This window comes from Bos taurus, chromosome 8, assembly GCF_002263795.3.
Source record: "Bos taurus isolate L1 Dominette 01449 registration number 42190680 breed Hereford chromosome 8, ARS-UCD2.0, whole genome shotgun sequence".
Classification (NCBI taxonomy): Eukaryota; Metazoa; Chordata; class Mammalia; order Artiodactyla; family Bovidae; genus Bos; species Bos taurus.
In genome coordinates, this window is record NC_037335.1 from 23,343,467 (window position 1) to 23,366,143 (window position 22,677).

Sequence of the window (22,677 nt, forward strand, 5' to 3'; positions counted from 1 at the left end):
CGGATCTTCCTGACCCAGGGATCAAACCTGCATCTCCTGTGTCTCCCTTACTAGATTCTTTACCTCTGAGCCACTGGGGAAGCTCATTGCATTTTTACTTTTGTGTATGTCTTTGATTAATGTTCTTCTCTCCTGCTTAAGTATATAACCCAGGAGAGTGAGGGTCACAGTCTGCATCGTCTCGTGCTACAGCTGCATATTGTGTAAATTTAGTAAATTCAGGTTGAAAGATAAGGCAAGTATTGCTAAAGACTGAAAATTATTAATTAAGTATTAAATAGCATACTTAGAAGAACTTAGTTTTATATTTAAATCTTTTAAAATGTACTGTACATCTCCCCATCTATATAAGCCAGACATGAAAATCATAATTTGATTTTTTTTTACTGATTCCTTTCTTATCAGCATCAGTACCTACACATAAACACAAAAATAGTCTTGGAAATATTGAACTAGAACCCCTTGTCTCAATCCCCTGATTGTTTAGTATTTTTTTCTTCCATTTTCCTTCTAGATGTCCTCTTAAAGGTGGTATGTATTTGCATGAGAATGGAAAATCAGACTAGATTGTTACAAGTATGTACAAAATAAAAATTCATTGACCCTCAATACTGGTCACAAAGGCCAACTACAAGAGGAACCATGGACTTTTACGCGTGGCCAGTGTAACATTTATTTAGTCTGCTTAGAAATATTACTTAGTCTTTAGTTTTCAGCTATTTTCTGGATAGTTGAGATAAAGCAATATTTTCCTGGGCTCTGAAATCACTGCAGATGGTGACTGCAGCCACGAAATTAAAAGACACTTGCTACTTGGAAGAAAACCTATGACAAACTTAAACAGCATATTAAAAAGCAGAGACATCACTTTGACAACAAAGGTCTGTCTAATCACATATGGATGTGAGAATTGGACCGTAAAAATGGCTGAGCACCAAAGAATTGATGCTTTCCAACTGTAGTGCTGGAGAAGACTCTTGAGAGTCCCTTGGACTGCAAGAAGATCCAACCAGTCCATCCTAAAGGAAATCAGTCCTGAATATTCATTGGAAGAACTGATACTGAAGCTGAAGCGCCAATGCTTTGACTAAATGATGCAAACAGCTGACTCATTATAAAACATCCTGATGCTGGGAAAGATTGAGGGCAAGAGGGAAAGGGGGTGACAGAAGATGAGATGGTTGGAAGGCATCACTGACTCAATGGACATGAGTTTGAACAAACTCTGGGAGGTACTGAAGGACAGGGAAGCCTGGTGTGCTGCAGTCCATGGGGCCGCAAAAAGTCGAACCCGACTTAGTGACTGAAAAACAACAACAAGGTGGATAAAGTTATGTAATGTCTTGCTGCTTGTAGCTAAGGCCTCCAAAAAATTCAGATCATCTTAGTTTAACATCATCCTATTTTGTTTTTTATATGCATTATTTTTTCTTTTTATTTACATATATTTATTTTTAATTGAATGATAATTGCTTTACAATATTGTGTTGGTTTCTGCCATATATTGACATGAATCAGCCACAGGTATACATATATGCCCTTCCTCTGGAACCTCCCTCCCCACTCCCACCCCATCCCACCCCTCTAGGAACATCACTCTATTTTAGATAGAAAAAAGTAGGTGTCTTTTTTTTAAAATCATAAACTGCATGTATTTAATTTAAATCATACATATATCATGTATTTATTGTTCATCAACTTAGTTTAACATTATTCTCTTATAGGTAGAAAAAATAGGTGTCTCTTTTAAAATCATAAACTGCAAGTATTATTGTTTGGTAATAGCAGAATTGAGAATTAAACCTAATTTTTATGAAAAAGAAAACTCTCTTACAAACAAGGCCCTCTCTCCCCAAATCTCATAATATGAAAAGAGAAAAAGAAAAATCTTTTCCAAATAAAAGAATCCTATAATAATCTAGTTCAAAAGATTTGGCTTATATTTTTCTTTAACATTTAGCAATTCATTGAAACTTTAAAAAATATTAGAAATTCTCAGTTTCTATATCTTTTTTCCATGTGGTATATATAACTTAAAATAGCAAGGAGCTTAAAGAAAAGAGTTTTAGAGGCAATTAATAATTTAAATGACACAGGAAAACTGAAAGGGAGAACTGAAAGTGGGAAATTCCTCTCAAATAGAAAGAATGGAGGGCCGTCTGTATAAGTAGCCCACACTCAAGGAGGAAGGCCATTCACTCTGCAAACCCTTGAAGACTCAGCTTCAGCATCTACTAGCAGAACAGGTAGCCCTGTGCCTGATTTCACCATGACCCACCGGTGCCTCCTCCAGATGGTTCTCCTGCTGTGTTTCTCCACCACAGCTCTTTCCAGGAGCTACAGCTTGCTTCGATTCCAACAAAGGCGGAGCCTTGCAGTGTGTCAGAAACTCCTGTGGCAGTTACCTTCAACTCCTCAACATTGCCTCGAGGCCAGGATGGACTTCCAGATGCCTGAGGAGATGAAGCAAGCACAGCAGTTCCGGAAGGAAGATGCCATATTGGTCATCTATGAGATGCTCCAGCAGATCTTTGGCATTCTCACCAGAGACTTCTCCAGCACTGGCTGGTCTGAGACCATCATCGAGGACCTCCTTGAGGAACTCTATGGGCAGATGAATCGTCTGCAGCCAATCCAGAAGGAAATAATGCAGAAGCAAAACTCCACTATGGGAGACACGACTGTTCTTCACCTGAGGAAATATTACTTCAACCTCGTGCAGTACCTGAAGTCCAAGGAGTACAACAGGTGTGCCTGGACAGTCGTGCGAGTGCAAATACTCAGGAATTTTTCTTTCCTGACGAGACTAACAGATTACCTCCGTGACTGAACATCTCCCACCTGTAGCTCTGGGTATGGACAATGTGACTTTGAGGTGAGACTCTTCAGCCAGCAGAAGCTTTAAATTAAAGTAACTAACAATGCAATGCACTGGATTTCAATGGACAGTTAAAGACTAAGCTATTTTTAAATTGATTTATGCTTTATTTATTTATTTAAACTTTTATATGAGAAATAAATTATTTATGACACGAAAGTCAACGTGGCAGTTTTAATGTCAACTTGATTTATGTGACAACACATTACTAAAATTGCAGAGCACGTAGGAGACATTCTTTATAGAATGAGCCTGCCGAGTTGTAGAGTTTGTGGCCCCTGCCCTCAATGAATTTAAAATGAAAGGAAGTCATGTGGAATATACAAGGTAAAAGATGGTAAGGGAAGTGATTTTAGGAGGAGAATTGTGGCCTGAGCCTCTACAGTATTAAAATGTAGACACAAGCAGATGACTGTGGCCTTAGAAGCAGGGGCGCCTACTTTCTGCACTCTGCCCCAGGTTCTTTGGCCCTCAATGTAGAATTTGCCTGGCTGTCAGGGTAACTGGAGGAATATTTCAACTCTTGTGTTTGCCCTTAATTCATCCCTATTCTCTGTGGGGTGTCCTGCTTTCCTTTCCACATCCCCCATCCATAGGATTTTAAAACATTTATGTCCCTCCCCACCCCCCAGCCATGCCCACGGGTGAGAAGTTCCCTGGCACTTCCGTGAAACTGTTAAGTAGCAGTCCCTTTATTGCACTCTTCATGAAACAGCCAAAGTGTATGGTTGTCTTAGGAGAGCTGGGGTCTCTGTCTGCTTCCGGGGCATAGAGGCCAGAGGGAAAAAAGACTCTGCTTGATACCCCCGCCATCTAACTAGTTTTTTTTCCCTCATTTTTCCCCCCAGAAAAGCGAGTCTGCTCCTCGTGCCCCCTTCCTTGTTCATACAGGACTATCCTATCTGCTTTTCCTGCTGCTCTGCAACTCTGAAACCACATTCTCTCTAAAGCCAAATCCAAGACAGGTGTAACAGATGTAGTGGTTTCAGGCCAAAGGAAAAACCAGAAAGCAGGGAAGAAAGGGAAGTTCAGGAGGGAAGAGGGGGCGCTCACTTATCCTAGGGCTTACCCTGGGAAAATACAGTTTCCCTATGAGCTCCTGGGGCGCCTGGCCAGCATGGCTGGGACACTGTCTTTGTACTGAACCCTTCGAGAACCTGAATTGGTGACTGTTCCTGTCATTAGCTGCCTCCATCCATGCATTGTGCTGAGCATTTTCTCCTGGAGTAAATGCCTAGGAGTCTGCCTTGCCTTTAAGGGATTCAGCTTTGAAAAGAAATGTTAGGCAAGTTACTGTGCAGACAATGAACTCGGAGCTCCCCCTTCTGACGTAAGTTGGGTAAGACACCAGCTGTGGGACCAAGAAGCGCGTTCTGTTGTTGGGGTCTATAAACTTTCCCTCCCCCTCCAGCTCCTCACAGTCTGCGACTCCACAGCTCAGCTCTGCCAAAAGCCCTTCTGCACCCATGTTTCCTTTCTTCTAGGAGTTAAAAACAAGTCCGGACCTCAAAATGCCGCGTGATAGGGCTGTCTAGAGCAGTCAAGAGGATGCCAAAGTTCTCCTGGGCCGAACGGCTAAATCGACTGAGAAAGCCAGAGGCTTGGGCAGCCTTGGAAAGGTCTGCTCTGGGTGTGTGCAGGGGACCAGCCGATAGAGGAGAGGCTTCTTCTGCAGAATTAACTGTGCCACAGCTGAGCATGCTGGTCCATCCAGAATATCGAGAGTATGTCCATGAGACTTCCCTGGTGCTCCATTGGTTAACAGTCTGCCTTCCAACCTACTGTATAGCACAGTGAACTCTGCTCAATGTTATGTGGTGGTCTGGATGGGAGGGGAGCTTGGGGGAAATGGATGCATATATATGTATGGCTGAGCCCCTTTGCTGTATACAGAAATTATCACAACATTCTTAATTGGCTATACCCCAATACAAAATAAAAAGTAAAAAAAAAGAATCTGCCTTCCAGTGCAGGGGACAGACTTTCTATCCTGGGTTGGGAAACTAAGATCCAGCATGTTGTGGGACAGCTAAGCCTGTGTGCTGCAATTACTGAGCCCAGGAGCTCTACAGCCTGTGCGCGTCAAGGAGAGAAGTCCTCTCCCCACAATGAAGAGACCGTGTGGAGCAACAAAGACCCAGTGCAGCCAAAAGAAGTTTTTTTTAACAGTATCTTTATCATTGTAGAGGATAAATGATAAATTAATATTAATTCTAATAAGAATCAGGGAGGCTAACCCCAAACTGCATTTGTATTTGCCTATGCTAAACAGCTATGCCACATATAAGGCAGCATGTCTTCATAGACCGCTACATATTAGGAGGGAAGTAATTATTTTAGCTGGTACCAGAAAACCTCACTAGGAAAGTGTTGGTTCTTGGGAAAAAATACGAAATGGGCCTCTTGCAAAACAAAGTGGTGCCTATGGCAACACAAAAGATATTGCAACACATTGCATGTTTTGGGGCATCTGTTTTGAGGAGGAAAGAGAGAGAAACGCTTGGAGCTGTGATGCTCACTGGAATAAGCCAGCAGTGAAAAATTTCTAGCGAGGGTAAATAAAGTTGCCTCACAGGCAACCTGAAATCATGTGCGTTGATGTGATGAAATCATCACCTCCATCTTCTTCAGAACCTCAGTGGAGAAGTCTGCCCACACAAAGGCCTCACATGTTCAGGGGTAAAATCTTATGGCAAGCAAGCAGAGGGTGTCTAGACATCTGTACACAAACCAAATCAGTGGGGACAGAAGGCCGAGCCGCTTCCCACTCCCACTCCTCTACCTCCCAAGGAAATCATGCAGAAGACATGGATTAAGGGGTCAAGCAGTTAGGAGGCCCTGGCAAACATCTCAGTTAACGTAAGTACTTAAATATTGCCTAACCAAATGGACACGTAGATACGGGCGTAATATCAGTGTACATTTGTATGGTAGTTTTTGCACTTAACAAAGCTGGTGTTTAGGAATTTTGGGTGCCACTCCAGTGTCCTTGCCTGGAGAATCCCAGGGATGGGGGAGCCTGGTGGGCTGCCGTCTATGGGGTCGCACAGAGTCGGACACGACTGAAGCGACTTAGCAGCAGCAGCAGCAGCAGCAGGCACTTTTAGGTCCCAGATGTATCTGATGCAGGGACTTGTTCATAAAGTGCTCTTAAGAAAATGAAAAGAGCATGCCGCAACCTGAGAGACAGTATTTACAAATCACATATCTGATGAAGGACTTGTATCCAAAATATATTTAAAATACTCTCACAACTCAACAATGAGAAAATAACTCAATAAAAATGGTGATACATTTGAATGAATGCTACACCAAAGAGATAAATGAATAGCAAACAAGTACGAGGAAACATGAAAGCCTGCTTCATGCTGTGTGTGTGGGTGGTTTAGATCAGATAATGAGTGTGAAATGGTTTTTGATTACACAGGAACCCATTTGATTACATGAGGACCGACCGTAGCCACCACCCTTCCTGCGGAATTTCCACTAGCCATCCCAGTGCAGTTCTACAAGTGACACACTTGAGGTCTGTCCAGCCATAGGCAAGGCCCTCACTGCTACGGACTTCTGTTTTGACTGGTCTGAGACATACACAGAGAGCCAGAAGCTGGCAGTGCAGCTGGGAGGTAAAGGGCACCCAGAATCAGGTCTTGCTAATTGCAAACATTTTCTCTAAATCTGTTGCACTGATGCTTACTGAGCTTGAAAAAGTAACAGTTTATGAATTTATCCTTTTTTCTTAACATAGATTGTTGCTTTATGAACCTCAGTTTAATTGTCTAAAATCTCTTAGACTAGTTAGTTTAAAATAATTAAACTTTGACATTGGACTAGAATTGCCAGCACAGAAATATACTCTCTTAATTTAGCAGGACCAAGTTAATCACTTACCTTGTTAATTGACTTGATGGATAATACTCCAGAAACTTGTTCCCATCAAACAATTATTAGTAAATTTGGCTTCAGTTGGCATTCTGTTTCAAAATTTCTGCTTTGGTTTATAATTCCCTGTGTAGCATGTTCTTAGGAAACTCAAACTTCATTATAGCCTGGGAATAAGGAAAAATGGAGCTCCCTTCAAAAGTTTCCTTCCTTCTTAAGGAAATGAAAAGATCTATGACAGACTGGGGGACATATTTTTAAGACACATACATGGTAAAGGATTTTTCAGTGGATAAAGAACTCTCAAATTTCAGAAACAGTAAAACAACCCAATAAAGGATGGATAAAGACTTGAATACATGTCACCAAAGAAGATACTGGGTTGGCCAAAACGTTTGTTTGGGTTTTTCTATAACATCTTATGGAAAGACCCGAATGAACTTTTGGGTCAACCCAATAAGTTGGCTAATAGGACAGAAAAAGATGATCGATCTACATCATTAGTCATTAAGGAAATGCAAATTAAAGCCACAATGAGACATCACTGCACACTTATCAGAAGGCTAAAGACTGACTTTATCAATCATTGGCAAGGATATAGAAGAACTGGAACTCTCATCACACTGCTGGTAGAAGTAAAACATGGCAGAATCACTTTGGAAAACTATTCTATAGTTTCTTAAAAAGGTAAATATACACCTACTATATGACCCAGCCATTCCACTCAGTTATTTACCAAAGAGAAAGGAAAGCATCTTTCTATGCATACACTTGTATATGAATGTTTGTAGGAACTTCACTTCTAATATCCCCAAATTAGAAACAACTCAAATGCCCATCACAAATGAATGATTAAAGAAATTACTGTAGTATATCCAGATAATACTCAGCCATAAAAAGGGATGTATCTTTGATACACAAAATAGCATGGATAAATCTCAAAATTATGCTGAGTATAAGACAGACAAAGAATACATTCTGTATTGTCCCATTCATACAAAGTTCTAGAAAGGAAAGCTATAATGACAAAAAGCAGATCAATGGTTACCTGAGGATGGGTGTGGTGGGACCATGGAACCAGATGGAGGTAGGAATTACAAACAGACACGAGGAAACTTGTGGAAGGATCTGAATATGTTCTCTGTGTTGGTGTTCATGATTTCAGGAGTATACATGTGCGTCAAAACCAAATGTTCACTTTAAATGTGCAGTTTATTGGATATCAATTATGCTTCATTAAAGTTCTTAAAAACAGATAAGAAGGAAGAAATATAAAATGAAGCCACAGTATCTCGTGTCCCTTTTTCAGAATCAGTATACATTGTTTGATGGCCTAATATCTCTTAATAAGATTTCAAGATAAGATTAAATCAACAGGCCCTTGTGATGTGTGTTTCATCACTAAGTCATATCCGGCTCCTTAGTGACCCTGTGGACTGTAGCCTGCCAGGCTTGTCTGTCCATGGGATTTCCTAGGCAAGAATACTGGAGTGGGTTGCCATTTCCTTCGCCAAGGGATCTTCCCAACCCAGGGATTGAACACATATCTCCTATATTGGCAGGTGGATTCTTTATCACTGAGCCTCCAGAGAAGCCCCAATAGGCCCTTACAGTCTAAGTTCAACATTGTCAGCAGTTAGATTGTAAGAGGTTTTTATGTCACATTGCAATAGTCTGTCATATTTTAAAAGGTTGCCCAAGAAGTTGATCGTCTCCTACTAAAACTCTGGAAAAAAGCCCAGAGCACTTTCTCCGTTACACACCTGCACCAACTGCATTTCAAGCTGCAGAAAACAAAGACCAAACTATTTTTTTCTTTTATTGTGGTACAATATACACAATATAAAATCTCCCGTTTTAACCATTTCTAAGTGTACAGTTTTATAGCACTAAATACATTTCCACTGTTGTGTAACCATCACCGCACAACTTCAGAGTTTTTTTTAATCTTTCCCAGCTGAGACTCTATACCCATGAAACACTAGTTCTCTATTTCCCCTCCTCCCAACCATGGCAATCACCACTTTGTTTTCTATCTCTATGAATTCGAATGGGGCTTCCCAGGTAGCTTGGTGGTAAACAATCCACCTGCAATGCAGGAGACGTGATTCAATCTCTGGGTTGGGATGATCCCCTGGAGAAGGAAACGGCAACTCACTCCAGTGTTCTTGCCTGGGAAATCCCTTGGCTAGAGGAGCCTGGCAGGTTACATTCCAAGGGATTGAAAAAGAACTGGACACGACCTAGCAACTAAATAACAACAATGAATTTGGACCCTCTAGGTACCCTATCTAAGTGGACTCGTAGTCTTTATTTCATTTGTGACTGACTTATTCACTTATAATGTCTTCAAGTTTCAGCTATGTTGTAGCATGTATCAAAATTTCCTTCATTTTAATGGATGAACAATATTCCATTGTAAGTATATATCTCATTTTGTTTATTCATTCCTTCACTGATGGACCTTTGAGTTGCTTCCAACTTTTGGTTATTTTGATTAATGATGCTATAAATGTGAGTGAGAAAATATCTATTTGAGCCTCAGGCACTTGTATTTTTTCTAAATCTTTGAGTATGATAACCTGAATTTATTGCATTAGTGATCTTTTAGACCTCAGTAGCTAAAGTGGCTGGGGGTAATTTACATAAAAACACAAGTTTAACCAGAAGTGGAATTGCTAGATCATATGGTAATTCCATATTCAATTTTTGAGGAATCATCAAGGTAACTATATTTATGTCTTTATAATATGTGAATATCTGCTATAATAGCATAACGCAAACACAGCAATAACAACTACATTTCTTAAGGACATTTGTTCTGCAAGGGACTCTGCTAAATGTGTTATAAATGTATACCATATTACTTAATGCTGCTGAGAACCATAGAGGAAAGTATTACTGTCTTCTTTCTGCATATAAGAAAACCAAGACTCAGTAAGATTAAGTAACTTACCCAAGTCTATAGTTGGTAAGAAGAGAGATATATTTGGAACCAGAAACCATGTTTTCAGCTCCCTGTAATCATCTGTGTGTGTGTGTGTGTGTGCTCAGTCATGTCCTTCTTTGCGACCTGATGGACTGTAGCCCACCAGTCTCCTTTGTCCATGGGATTTCCCAGGCAAGAATACTGGAGTGGGTTGCCATTTCCTCCTTCAGGAAATCTTCCCAACCCAGAGATCAAACCTGTGTCTTCTGCATTGGCAGGTAGATTCTTTTACCACTGAACCACCTGGGAGCTATCTGTCAAATTGGTCAAACTGTTAACGTTTATGCAACATCATAGCACTGATCTTGTGGTTTAAAGAGAGCACAAGGAGTTCTATGGTCCAGGGGCTCCAGCTCCTGGTTTTGCTCTAAGGGCTTATCAGGACCTTCTGCAGAAGGGCTGCTCCCTGCTCTCAAGAAGTTTGGCTCCCTTCCAGCCCCACCCATTCAGAAAAGGACTTTCTCTCCCTTGCTCTATGGAGATTAGCAGGAAATTCCCATCCGCTCTTCACCAGCGTCTACAGAGAATATTTTCTCTTCAGGTGTTTGGAGGCAGCTGTCTGAAGAGTGAGTCACAGTTTTCCTTGGTGAGGCTGCATTTCCTTCTCTCAACCACTATGGTTTAATTCTTGTTGTAGCAAGAAGGCTCCGCATGCAGTTTCCTTTTCAAGTCTCATACCAGTGGCTTTCGTTATCTCATAGGCATGTGTAAGAAAAATGGCCCGTGCCCTATTGTTTAATGGAAATACACAACAAAGTTTCTCTTTCCTTTTACCTTTTAACTTGGCTCCTTCTCTTTCTTCTTCTTTTAATTTTTTTTTAAGGAAAACCCAGAGGTAAATAGTTTTCAAAGCAGAAAATGATTTGTTAATCCAGAAAAGAATGAAGTGGCAATCTGTGAATTTAAAAATCCAAATATTCAAAAAAAGCTTATTTTAGTGAAAAAAGCACAGGTTTTATAGACTTGAGAGCTAATGAGGGTTCTGATACTTTCTAGCTGTATCATCTTGGGCAAGTTATGCAAATAGGGGATAGTCATATCTCAAACTTTTGAGGAATAAATGTCCAGGATGTATGATTTAGTTTAGCACATGGCCTAGCCTGTGGAAGGTGCCCAGTGTTTAACTTAATTACACATGAATAAAAATGGTAGAAATTTCCCTTTTGTAAAAGATTTTTTGGATGTGGGCCAATTTTAAAGTCTTTGCTGAATTTGCTACAATACTGCTTCTGCTTTATGTTTGGGCTGTTTGGCTGTGAGGCATTTGGGATCTTAGGTCCCCAACCAGGGATTGAGCCTGCACCCTCTGCTTAGAAGGTGAAGTCTTAACCTCTGGACTGCCAGGGAAGTCCCCCAGATTGTAGAAATTTCTCACATAAAATTAAGTGAGTTTAAGGAGCAGCCTTCCCCAAATCTCACACAAAAGGCAAGTCCTTTGGGATAATAAATGAATGTCATTTTTACCAAAGTCATATGTACAGATATTGGAAAAGAACATTCAGCATCTCTGATTACAAAGTATAAATAAGACACTCCTAAAATTCCAGCTTTCAACATTCTGTAAGTGGCCTCTGCAAAGAGGTCTTAAGAAACAAGACTAATTGTTTTACAAATTTTGAAATGTCAAGAAAAGAGATGGGTAGAAGACTGTAGGAAAGGGTGAATAGGAAGAAGAGCCAGGCTTTGTCAATCTCCTGTGATGACCTGAACTGTGCTCAGCTATTACACTGGACATCTGTTATGGCCCACCTGGCATCTAGGACCACCACTGACAGGTGCGGGTAGGGGCCATGCCCAGCTATGTGAATGGGCCTCTGACCCAGGCTGGGGCGCTGAGAGCACAGGCATCATCATGGCCACAGTGACTGGTGAGGAGGAGCTAAGTGACACAAGCTGAGGGCATGAGAGTGACAAGGAGAACTCCGGCTGGAATGCTGAGGAAGAAGGAGCCTCTGTCTATGGCAGCGGGTGCCTGGTTCAGTGTAAGCTTGGGACCAGGACTGCCACTTCTGGCTGCACAACTTAAATTCTGCACAGCTTTAGATGGTGCCCTTCTCTGGTGAGTCTGACATGTCCCACATTGGAAGAAACGCTGAGGAAGAAAACCAACTCAGAGGAGAGCAGAAGGGAGAGATAGATGATGACACCTTCCTGAATATATTGTTTCAGCCACACCTGAAGCCAGGTGAACCTTCTTAAGTGTTTCTTATCTGAGCCTTGAAATAGGGGGCTGGAAAAGAAACCAGAAACCCACCCACTCCCTCATCAATCTCCCCTGCTTTTGGAAGTAACCCCATCTATACATTGCTTCACTCTAATTTTCATGAAGTTCTGCAGGCAGGTCTGCCCATCCTTAGAAATGAGGAGAGGTGCTTACCTGGCTGACCTTTTCCTTGTGTGTCCGGTGTGAGCTGCTGTTTACACACTAATCAAGTCAGTGACTTAGAAGACTTCCGACAACCTCACCACAGCAGACACTGCTAAGCACTGGGCTTACATCCACAAACAAGGTACAGGCACTATCCTCAAGAAGCTCATTTTCAAGGAAAGAAACAGGTAATTATATGACTAAAAAGGATAGCATGATGATAAATGTCATTTTAACATAATGAACAGTTTCTTATAGAAGCCAAGATGTATTCTGTCTGACAGGACTTGAGCAGCATTCACAGAGAAACTGTTCAAACTTGGATTTGAAGACATGGTAGCATTTAAAAATAAAAAGGATGGGTGAGAGAACATTTCAGAAAAGAGCAACCTGAACAAAAGAAGGATCATGAAACAAGTGACCTGTTCAGGGAATGTCACGAAGGACAGGAATTGGGTAAGAGTGAGAAGGAACTGAAGCTGGAATTCAAATTGGTGTAGATGCTGAGGGCCTGGAGAGTCGAGTATTTAAGAGAGGAGTGACCTGGTCAGAACTTTTTATGACAGGAGACTCTGGTCTTGGCTGGAAGGGGTGGATTAGAGCAGGTTGGGTCTGGAAGCCGAGAGGCTACTGAGGGTCTCAGCATGGGGAGATGGTAGCTGAACTAGGACTGAGAAAGGGTCAGTTTATAGACACCTATGATGGAAATTTTTTTTTGTAGAATCCTGTCAGCCTTAATATGCTCTTTTCATATTCACAACTTCACTCCAATGTTGCCAGCATCACAGGGATTAATCTTTGAAATGACTGAAATTATAATTCTCAATCAGACTGAGAAGCAACAGTTGGTGTTATTAATAAAACAACCCTGTAACCCTAGAATCACTTCCCTGATGGCTCAGACTGTAAAGCATCTGCCTACAATGTGGGAGACCTGAGTTCGATCCCTGGGTCAGGAATATCCCCTGGAGAAGGAAACAGCAACCCACTCCAGTACTCTTGCCTGGAAAATCCCATGGACGGAGGAGCCTGGTAGGCTACAGTCCACAGGGTCACAAAGGGTTGGACACGACTGACTGACTTCACTTTCACTTTTACTTTCATGACCCTAGAACCTCTTCTCAGCTCACCACAAAGTTAGTGAGGGATCTCTAAAGCCGGAACTGTGCATGACCGGCTAGACACAGGGAGCCACCTAAAGAGATCACCATCCTCTATATACATACTGGGTATAAAGCTATCTCTATACAACACAGAGTAGGGACTTCCCTGGTGGTCCAGTGGCTAAGACTCCACACTTCTTATGCAAGAGGTGCAGGTTCAATCCTTGGTCAGGGAACTAAGGTCCCACATGCCGTGCAGTGCAGCCAAGAAAAAAAAAAAAGTGTTGTTCCCGTCTGATTGCATTTCAACTGCTGTTCTTAGGAGCACTGAGAAGGCTTTCCTATTCACTGGAAGGTTTTGCCAAGCCTTCAGCTGATGGTATAGGACATGTTGTCTGCTCTTTAGCTTATCCAACAAGGCTATGATAGTTCTATTTAATGTCTCCTTTCTCACCTACAGATGACATTCTCTTAACCCTGGTGAAATTCAGAGTTTGGTGGCAGGTTGTATTCATTTGCTAAGGCTGCCATAACAAAGTACTGCACGTTGGGTAGCTTAGAATTACAGAAATATACTGTCTCAGTTTGAAGGCTTGAAGTTCAAAATCAAGGTGTTGGTTTAGGGCTGTTAAGGAGAATCTTAGCCCCATGCCTCTCTCCTAACTTCTGGTGGTTTGTTGGAATCTCTGGCATTCCTGAGTTTCTGCTGCATCATCCTGATCTCTGCCTTTATCTCTCTCTGCTGTTCCCTCTGTGTGCATGTCTGTATTTAAATTTTCACTTTTTATAAGGACATCAGTCTTATTGGATTAGGGGTCCCACCCTAGTCTAGTAAATGACTTCATTTCAACTTAGCTATTTACATCCTCAATGACTCTATTTCCAAATAAGTTCACCTTCTCAGGTATTGAGGGTTAAGATTTCAACATTTAAATTTAGGGGAAAGCGAAAGTGCCAGTCACTCAGTTGTGTCTGACACTTTGCAAACCCATGTGCATTAGCCTGCCAGGTTCTTCTGTCCATGGAGTTCTCCAGGCAAGAGTACTGGTGGGTTACCATTTCCTTCTCCAAGGGATCTTCCTGACCCAGGGATCAAACCTGGGTTTCCCGTATTGCAGGCAGATTCTTTACCATCTGAGCCACTAGGGATACATATCAACACATAATACAGAAGATAAAGTACCTCTGTGTCTTCTCCCCTACTCTCTTAGGTACTTCTTTGTGTGGGGCAGAAGGAAGTTTATCAATTTTTCTATTGGATCTTGCCTTTGAAAGAGGCGCCACCCACCTCAGCTTCCTCTAGCTGCAATAGACAGGGGCACAGACAACTTCAACTTTCCTTAAAATGCTGCTAGGAAGCCAAGAGGAAAAATGGTCAACTAAAATGCCATAAAAATCTTCAAAGGCTGTTAATATCATCCCTTCCATCATATATGCTGTAAACTTTATAATTTAAAAGACCAGAATATATTTGAGGAATGGGCCTCAGACCAATTGGGCTCTGTGTGAATCTTAGCAACTGTTGAGGAAGGGGAACCACACGTAGGGAGGGGGATAACATTCAATACTAGCTTCTTCACCTCGGTCTGCAACTTGAACCCTCCTAAAATCCAACATAGTTGAATCCTATGGATTGATTTCCTACTGTACACCCTACCCCTGAAATGATAAATGTGTCCTGCATGAAAGATATTTTCTATGTACTTAACTTTGTTCTTATTTCTTAGGGCTAATAACCCTGGATTTATTAAGCCAAGAGTAAGCTCAGCCTTTCTGAGCTACATTATAATATTTTCTGTGATGATCAACAAAGAAGTTTCCACTTTTAAGCTGCTTCATCTGATCACTTTGGTTTTACCCCAGGGTCAGTCCTGGGGAGGCAGGTGTGAAGTGGGTGTGGTGTACTATTGCATTCTGCATCACTGTTTGTGTGGCACTTGTTAAGCACAAATAAGAGCTTAAAGATGGAAGATTTTTTTTTTTCTTTACTGACTGTTACCATCTGTCTTCCCTTGCTAAAGCATGGGAGCCTTTATTACAAAGCACCACCACCTTTACGGCAAAATAGAATTTCATAAAATTTGCATAAAGTCCCAGATAGCTCAATTACTCTCTTCTATGTCAGTAAAATCAACAGCATGGTTGGTTGGCCACTAAGACAGAACTTAGTATGAAGCCATGACAATCTCAAATGTATTTTTAGAAAGAAAAATTGAGCTGGACTTGTTTTATTCTGACTCTCTGCCTTTCATCATACAATTTCACAGACATCGTTGCATGAACCCAGCCTCCCACTGGAAACTACTGTAGGTTTGGTGCCCCACATGGGACTTTCAGGCTGACTCTCACTCCCCATTCCCTGACAGCACAGCCAAATAAATGCCACAGTGAAAAAGATGACAGAGACAGCATTCCATTTTTAGATGTCGTGTCACAGGGAGCTGTTACCAGTTTCTAATGAGCCTCTCTTCCCTTTTCTGTCTTGTTTCCCTCTCTGATCATCACCTGGGAATAGAAAAACACAGGCAGCCCACAGGCTGAGTGATTGGGAAATACCGTGCATGTGTGCATGCTAAGTCGCTTCAGTTGTGTCTGACTCTTTGCAAGCCCATGGACTGTGGCCCGCCAGGCTCCTCTGTCCATGGAGATTCTCCAGGCAAGGATATGGAGTGGATTTTCATGCCCTCCTCCAGGGGATCTTGCCAACCCAGGGATCAAACCTACATCTCTTACATCTCTTGAATTGGCAGATGGGTTCTTTTCCACTATTGCCAGCTGTGAAGCCCTAGGAAACACTGAGATGGAACCAAAAAGGCTTTTGAAGGTTCTGAGCAAGGATGATGGACTATTAAGCCATAATAACTTCCAAGGAGACATCATCTCACTCATCAATGACACATTTTTCATCAACAAGTCTTAAGAACTCCTGACTTTTTGTTCTTATTCTTTTTTTCTTTTGATTGGCTGAAAGTGATAAATGGTAACAACTCAGAGAAAACCATAGGGGAGGGAAGCAGTGGGAGAACAGTTTACAATTCTGATTTGTTGATCTTAATAAACTTGTCACTGATCAACTTGGAGAAGATATCCCCTATGGAACCCATTGTCCAAATGCACCTGGCTGTGACAGTAAGTAGTCACCTACCTGGCTGTGTGTGAAACACATCTTGCCTCCAGTAGAGAACGACCTATCAGAGATCTTGCCCACCATCAACAGCCAAAATAGGAGAAAAACATATTTTTATGGGCTTTTCCCCAGGTCCGATCATATAGTGACAAGGTTTGCAGGGGCTCTAAAATATACTGTGATCCTTAACTAGTTGTAATACTGTTTCCCTCCTGGTCAAAATCATGTAATTCCAAAGCCCTTTGCATGTATCACATCTTTTTCAAAACAGCATTTTATAATAATTAAAAAAAAATATATAGCCTCAAAAAAGAGCAGATTAGGGATCTGAACACTCCAAACTTCAGTAGTTAAGTGGTGAATAAGTAGTAGCGGCAAGATTCAAAGACCTGCAAAACTTTAATGGGCTCAGACAATGGTATTATTCAGTAATTCTTCATTTCTTTTTTCAAATTTATTTTTATTTACTTATTGTTTAGGCTGTGCTGGGTCTTTGTTGTTGCTCAGGACTTTTTCTAGTTGTGGCGAGTGGGGGCTACTCTCCAGTTGTGGTGCGAACAGGCTTCTCCACCGCTCTTGTTGCAGAGCATGGGCTCTAGGGTGCATGGGTTTCTGTAGTCATGATGCACGGGCTTAGTTCCTCCACAGTATGTGGGATCTTCCAGGACCAGTGATCAAATTGGTGTCCCTTGAATTGCAAGGCAAATTCTTAATCACTGGGCCATCAAGAAAGCTCCAAATTCTTTATTTCCTAACAGGGAGATGGGACTGTATTTTTGTTCAGTTCAGTCACTCAGTCTTGTCCGACTCTTTTCGACCCCATGAACTGCAGCACGCCAGGCCTCCCTGTCCATCACCAACTCCCAGAGCTTACCCAAACCCATGTCCACTGAGTTAGTGATGCCATCCAACCATCTCATCTTCTGTCACCCCCTTCTTCTCCTGCCCTCAAGCTTTCCCAGCATCAGGGTCTTTTCAAATGAGTCAGCTCTTTGCATCAGGTGGCCAAAGTATTGGAATTTCAGATTCAACATCAGTCCTTCCAATGAACACCCAGGACTGATCTCCTTTAGGGTGGACTGGTTGGATCTCCTTGCAGTCTAAGGGACTCTCAAGAGTCTTCTCCAACACCATAGTTCAAAAGCATCAATTCTTCAATGCTCAGCTTTCTTTATAGTCCAACTCTCACATCCATACATGACTACTGGAAAAACCATACTGGGAATACCAGACCACCTGACCTGTCTCTTGAGAAATGTGTATGCAGGTCAGGAAGCAACAGTTAGAACTGGACACTGAACAACAGACTGGTTCCAAATAGGAAAAGGAGTACGTCAAGGCTGTATACTGTCACCCTGCTTATTTAACTTATATGCAGAGTACATCATGAGAAACACTGGGCTGGAAGACGCACAAGCTGGAATCAAGATTGCCAGGAGAACTCTCAATAACCTCAGATATGCAGAGGACACCGCCCGTATGGCAGAAAGTGAAGAAGAACTAAAGAGCCTCTTGATGAAAGTCAAAGAGGAGAGTGAAAAAGTTGGCTTAAAGCTCAACATTCAGAAAACTAAGATCATGGCATCTGGTCCCATCACTTCATGGCAAATAGATGGGGAAACAGTGGAAACAGTGGCTGACTTTATTTTGGGGGGCTCCAAAATCACTGCAGATGGTGACTGCAGTCATGACATTAAAAGACACTTACCCCTTGGAAGGAAAGTTATGATGAACCTAGACAGCATATTAAAAAGCAGAGACATTACTTTGACAACAAAGGGACTGTATTTAGTACACATTTTTAGGGGGGATTCCCTGGTGGTTCAGCAGTAAAGAATCCATCTGCCAATGCAGGAGATGTGATTTGATCTCTGGGTTGCGAAGATCCCCTGAAGAAGGAAATGGCAACCCACTCCAGTATTCTTGGCTGGGGAAATCCCATGGATAGAAGAGCCTGGCGGGCTATACTCCATGGGGTCACAAAAAAAAGCTGGACCCGACTTAGCAATGAAACAGCAACAACAACAATTGTAAATGTGTATTTGAAACAAAAGCATCACTTTATCCCTTCCTTCCTTCTTCCCCTTTCTTCCTTCCTCCCTCTCCCCTTCCTTCCTTCCTTAGTTTCTTTCTAGACATAGAATAATTTGTGAGGCTGAAAATTCAGAGATAGTGATTTTTAATCGTATTTCTAATTGTGGTCTTTGGGGATCTACTAAGGTTCATCTTTATGGTGGAGGAGCCCAATTGAGTGACATGGCCATATCTCTCAAAGTGGTTGTGAGAGGCCCCAAATGTAAACAGAAAATCTTTACATTAAAAATATAAAATATCATCAGGATCCTAAACTAAGCAATCCTAAACGCTTCATTCACAGTCAGCACCTGATTCATTCATGGTGAATGAAAGAGGAGCTTCCGTGTCTTTGTGTTTTTACTGTCTGGCCTCCACGTTATGTGGAACGTGTGCCTGCCTTTGCTTAACTAGCAGTGGAAAACCACTTCCCCTCTCTGTGGCCTTCAGAATGACAACCAGATGTTGTTCCAGTCTTTTCTCTCAGTTTTATTTTTCAGGTCTAAACTCATGATTGCCCTCTGGGTTTCCACGATGGTAAGGGAATGTTTTCAATTGAAACAAGAATTCCTGCCAAAATGAAAGAACATGAAAACATGGTTCTTCATCACATATTTGGTAAATCCCCTGCTGTCCATTTGAAAATCAGAATTTGGGGGTTAAGTTACAAGAGCACTTTCAAGTGCTGCTTAAAAAAACAGCTGTCTATCTCAAATCACAGGCAATTTTTGTATGAGCCTAAGTATTAAAACTGTTTAGATGCGATTTATTGAGGAAGCCTTTTGCATGGAACCATTTATTTATCCAGTAAAGAATGTACTGAAATAAACACTGTAATTAAATCATTGTTTAACTACTATCATGAAATGAGTTGATTTCATTAGAGCATTCAAAGTTTTGGTTGCTGTTACATATTTTAAACCAAATTCTTTTGACTAGTGATAAGAAAAGACAACTCTAACGTTCTTATGTGTTAAGAATTTCTTTGATGGTATCAGGAGATTCTAATTGAGAATCATTTCTCCTTTTTGCCATCAATTCCTTTATTCCTGCTTGCCATCAACATGAAAGTCAGTTTGTATTTAAAATAATGAAGACATATGTGCTAATGAAAACTTCAGCTTTCCTCTTCTTAGTCTTAGGTATTTTCTTACTACAGGGGCTTAATCTGTGTTTGAGTAGAGGTGAGTAGTTGATGTAGACAATGGTAACAGTAGTAATATTTGTCTAGCACTTCATATGTATGTATCATGAATTGTGCCAGAGATTTAGCTAGAATGTCTCATATTTTAAATCTTAAGAGAGAGATCATTTCATTAGCCCATTTTTTAATTTATTTAATTGAAGCATACTTATTTACAATGTTGCGTTCATTTCTGGTATACAGCAAACTGATACAGTTATACATATATATATATATATGTATATATATATATATATACACACACATATTCTTTTCATATTTTTTCCACCATGGTTTATTACAGAATGTTGACTATACCCCCCACGCTATAGAGTAGGACCTTGTTGTTTATCCATCTTATATATAGTAGTTTGTATCTGCTAATCCCAAACTGCTAATTTATCTCTCTCCCCCCTTTGCCCTTTGCTGACCACAAATTTCATTTTCTATGTCTGTGAGTCTGTTTCTATTTTGGAAATAAATTCATTTGTGTTATATTTTAGATTCCACATATAAGTGATATCATATCATTAGCCCATTTTTAAAGCAATGAAGCCAAACCTCAGAGAGATTAGGAAATTTGTCCAAAGTCACATGATTTTGACATAAATATAAGGATTTTTTAATAAATAAATATAAGGATTTAAATATTTGGATTTAATATAAGGAGTAAATATAAGGATAAATATAAATATAAGGATTTATAAATATAAGGACATAAATATAATCTGACATAAATATAAATATAAGGATTATTTTTAAATACAATATAAATATAAAGATTCTTATGTAGACATATCTACATAAGACATAAATATAAGGATTCTTATGTAGATATATATTAATCCAGACCTTTTGCTTTAAACCTATTTAAAAACTGCAGGAAAAGTCTTTTACATTCAATTATAATCTTAAAGAGAGGTGAATACCAGGTAAAATAGGAAATCTTTGAGTGATAGAACTGAAATTCATGGGCTCAAACTGCTTCTGTTTGCTTCACCAGATAGGGAATCTAGTCATGTGTGCCAAGGACTGTTCTCTATTCTCTGTACTTCCGCAACTCTCTCATACCTGTGTGACCGAGGCTACCATCCTGACTTCCGTCTTCTCCAATGAGATGGAACTCCCTGGGGGCAGGCACCGTGTCTTAAATGTCTTGCATATGACAAGCTGTAGAATTCACGAGTTTATGATGAATAGTGAATAGATGTGTGTGCAGACAAGGCTTCTCAGTTGTCCCTCCTAGGTTGATGTTGCTATTATTTAGTCCCTAAGTCCTGTGCAACTCTTTTTTGACCCCATGGACTATAGCCTTCCAGGCTCCTCTGTCCATGGGATTTCCCCAGGCAAGAACACTGGAGTGTGTTGCCATTTCCTCCTCCAGGGGATCTTTCCAACCCAGGGATCAAACTCAGGTCTCCTGAGTTGGCAGGTGGATTCTTTATTGCTGAGCCACCAGGGAAGCCCCATATTTACAATACCAGGTGTAAAAACAGTATTAACTTAGAAAAATCCCTATATCATTCTTCCAACCTTCTTTTATTTTTTTTATTGGAGGAAAATGGCTTTCAATGTTGTGTTGGTTTCTGCTGTACAACAACATGAATCAGTCATAATTATATTCCCTCCTTCTTGAGCCGCCTTCTCCTCCCCCATCCCCTGTAGGTCAGTGAGAGTGCCAGGTTGGGCTTCCCGGCCTCCTTTATAGCTTGTGGTCACCTTTGTGTAACCTCCCTCATCTACCTCAGACTTAAAGCCTACTTCATTCATGCTCAAGCAAATAAGACACACACTTACGGTATCATGATATTTACACAAGGATGACAACTCACCTTCCCCCTATCTCATGATAGACATTGCTAGCTGATTACAGTATTCTTACCATTCATCCCAGATGAAGCCTCAGGATCCTTCTGACTCCAGAAGCCTAAGACGAATTGATTTGCCATGAATTATTTTTGTCATCTCCAATTTAGAGCACAGTCCCCTAATCTTGTAGCTCCTTCCTTTGCCTCCACTGGTTATGTGATCTTTGAGATTTGCTTTTCTTACCTGTAAAATGAGGATTATTTTAGATCCACACTGAGTCTGTAATAAGATAATGTATATGAAAATACAATGAAAATATATTCAATACCTTGTTTTATTCTATTAACTTTAATTGTTACCATAATTGGCTTTCTCCTTCTAAAAATTCTGGTCTGCCTTCTACACAGTAGTGCATCTGTTAGTACAGAGCCTGCACATATTGGTTCCCGATAAACATTAGCCCTGCCCCACCCTCACCACATTTTTGTGACTCACTCCTAGTAATGTTACTCACTCATAAATTGTTGGTGGTCACACTATCATCTGTCCCAGTTAAATAAATTACAAAGCATAATGTCTTAAAGAAAATTTAAAAAAAAATTTTTTTTTTTAAATTTCCGGCTCCACTGGGTTTTTGTTGCTGCAGAAGGGCTTTCTCTACTTGCAGCAAGCAGGGTTACTCTCTAGTTGCCATGCTTGAATGTCTCATTGCAGTGGCTTGTTTTGTTGCAGAACATAGGCTCTAGGGAGCATGGGCTCAATGGTTGTGGCACAGGGGTTCAGTTGCCCTTGGGGGCGCCTGGGATCTTCCCTGCCCAGGGATCAAACCCATGTCCCCTATATTGGCAGGCAGACTCCCAAGCACTGGACCACCAGGGAAGCCCTTAAAGAAGAATTTTAAAACTGTATCTCAACTGGTCTCACCAGAAGGGCTTTTTACCTTTAAGAAATTATTTGTGGTCTTATTTCCAAGCGCACTGAGCATAGTTCATCCTCGCTTTAACCCACTGACCTCTCCATGCCTTTCCAAATTGGACCATTCCATGCCTTTGACAAGGATATTCTCTCCACCTGGACAATGTTCTCCAGCTCACTTCCCGCAAGACCAGCTACTCTCTAAGGATGTCCCTGGCTCTTCACTACCATCTCCATTCCCAGAGGGATGACTCAATCCTTCTAGAGTTTTCTGCAGACTTTTATTATAACTCATCATACTATATTTAATGGCTCTTATCACACCCCTAGAGGTCCTTGCCCTCTTCTGG

General features: G+C 41.0%; 1 protein-coding gene across 1 annotated transcript; it reads left to right on the forward strand.

The window, feature by feature from the left end:
• Positions 1-2,115: 2,115 nt before the first annotated feature.
• LOC525550 (interferon beta-2) lies at positions 2,116-3,007 on the forward strand. Its single transcript, XM_002689541.5, has one exon. The coding sequence runs from the start codon at positions 2,270-2,272 to the stop codon at positions 2,828-2,830; it is 561 nt and encodes a 186-aa protein (XP_002689587.1). The 5' UTR covers positions 2,116-2,269; the 3' UTR covers positions 2,831-3,007.
• The last annotated feature ends 19,670 nt before the right edge of the window (positions 3,008-22,677 follow it).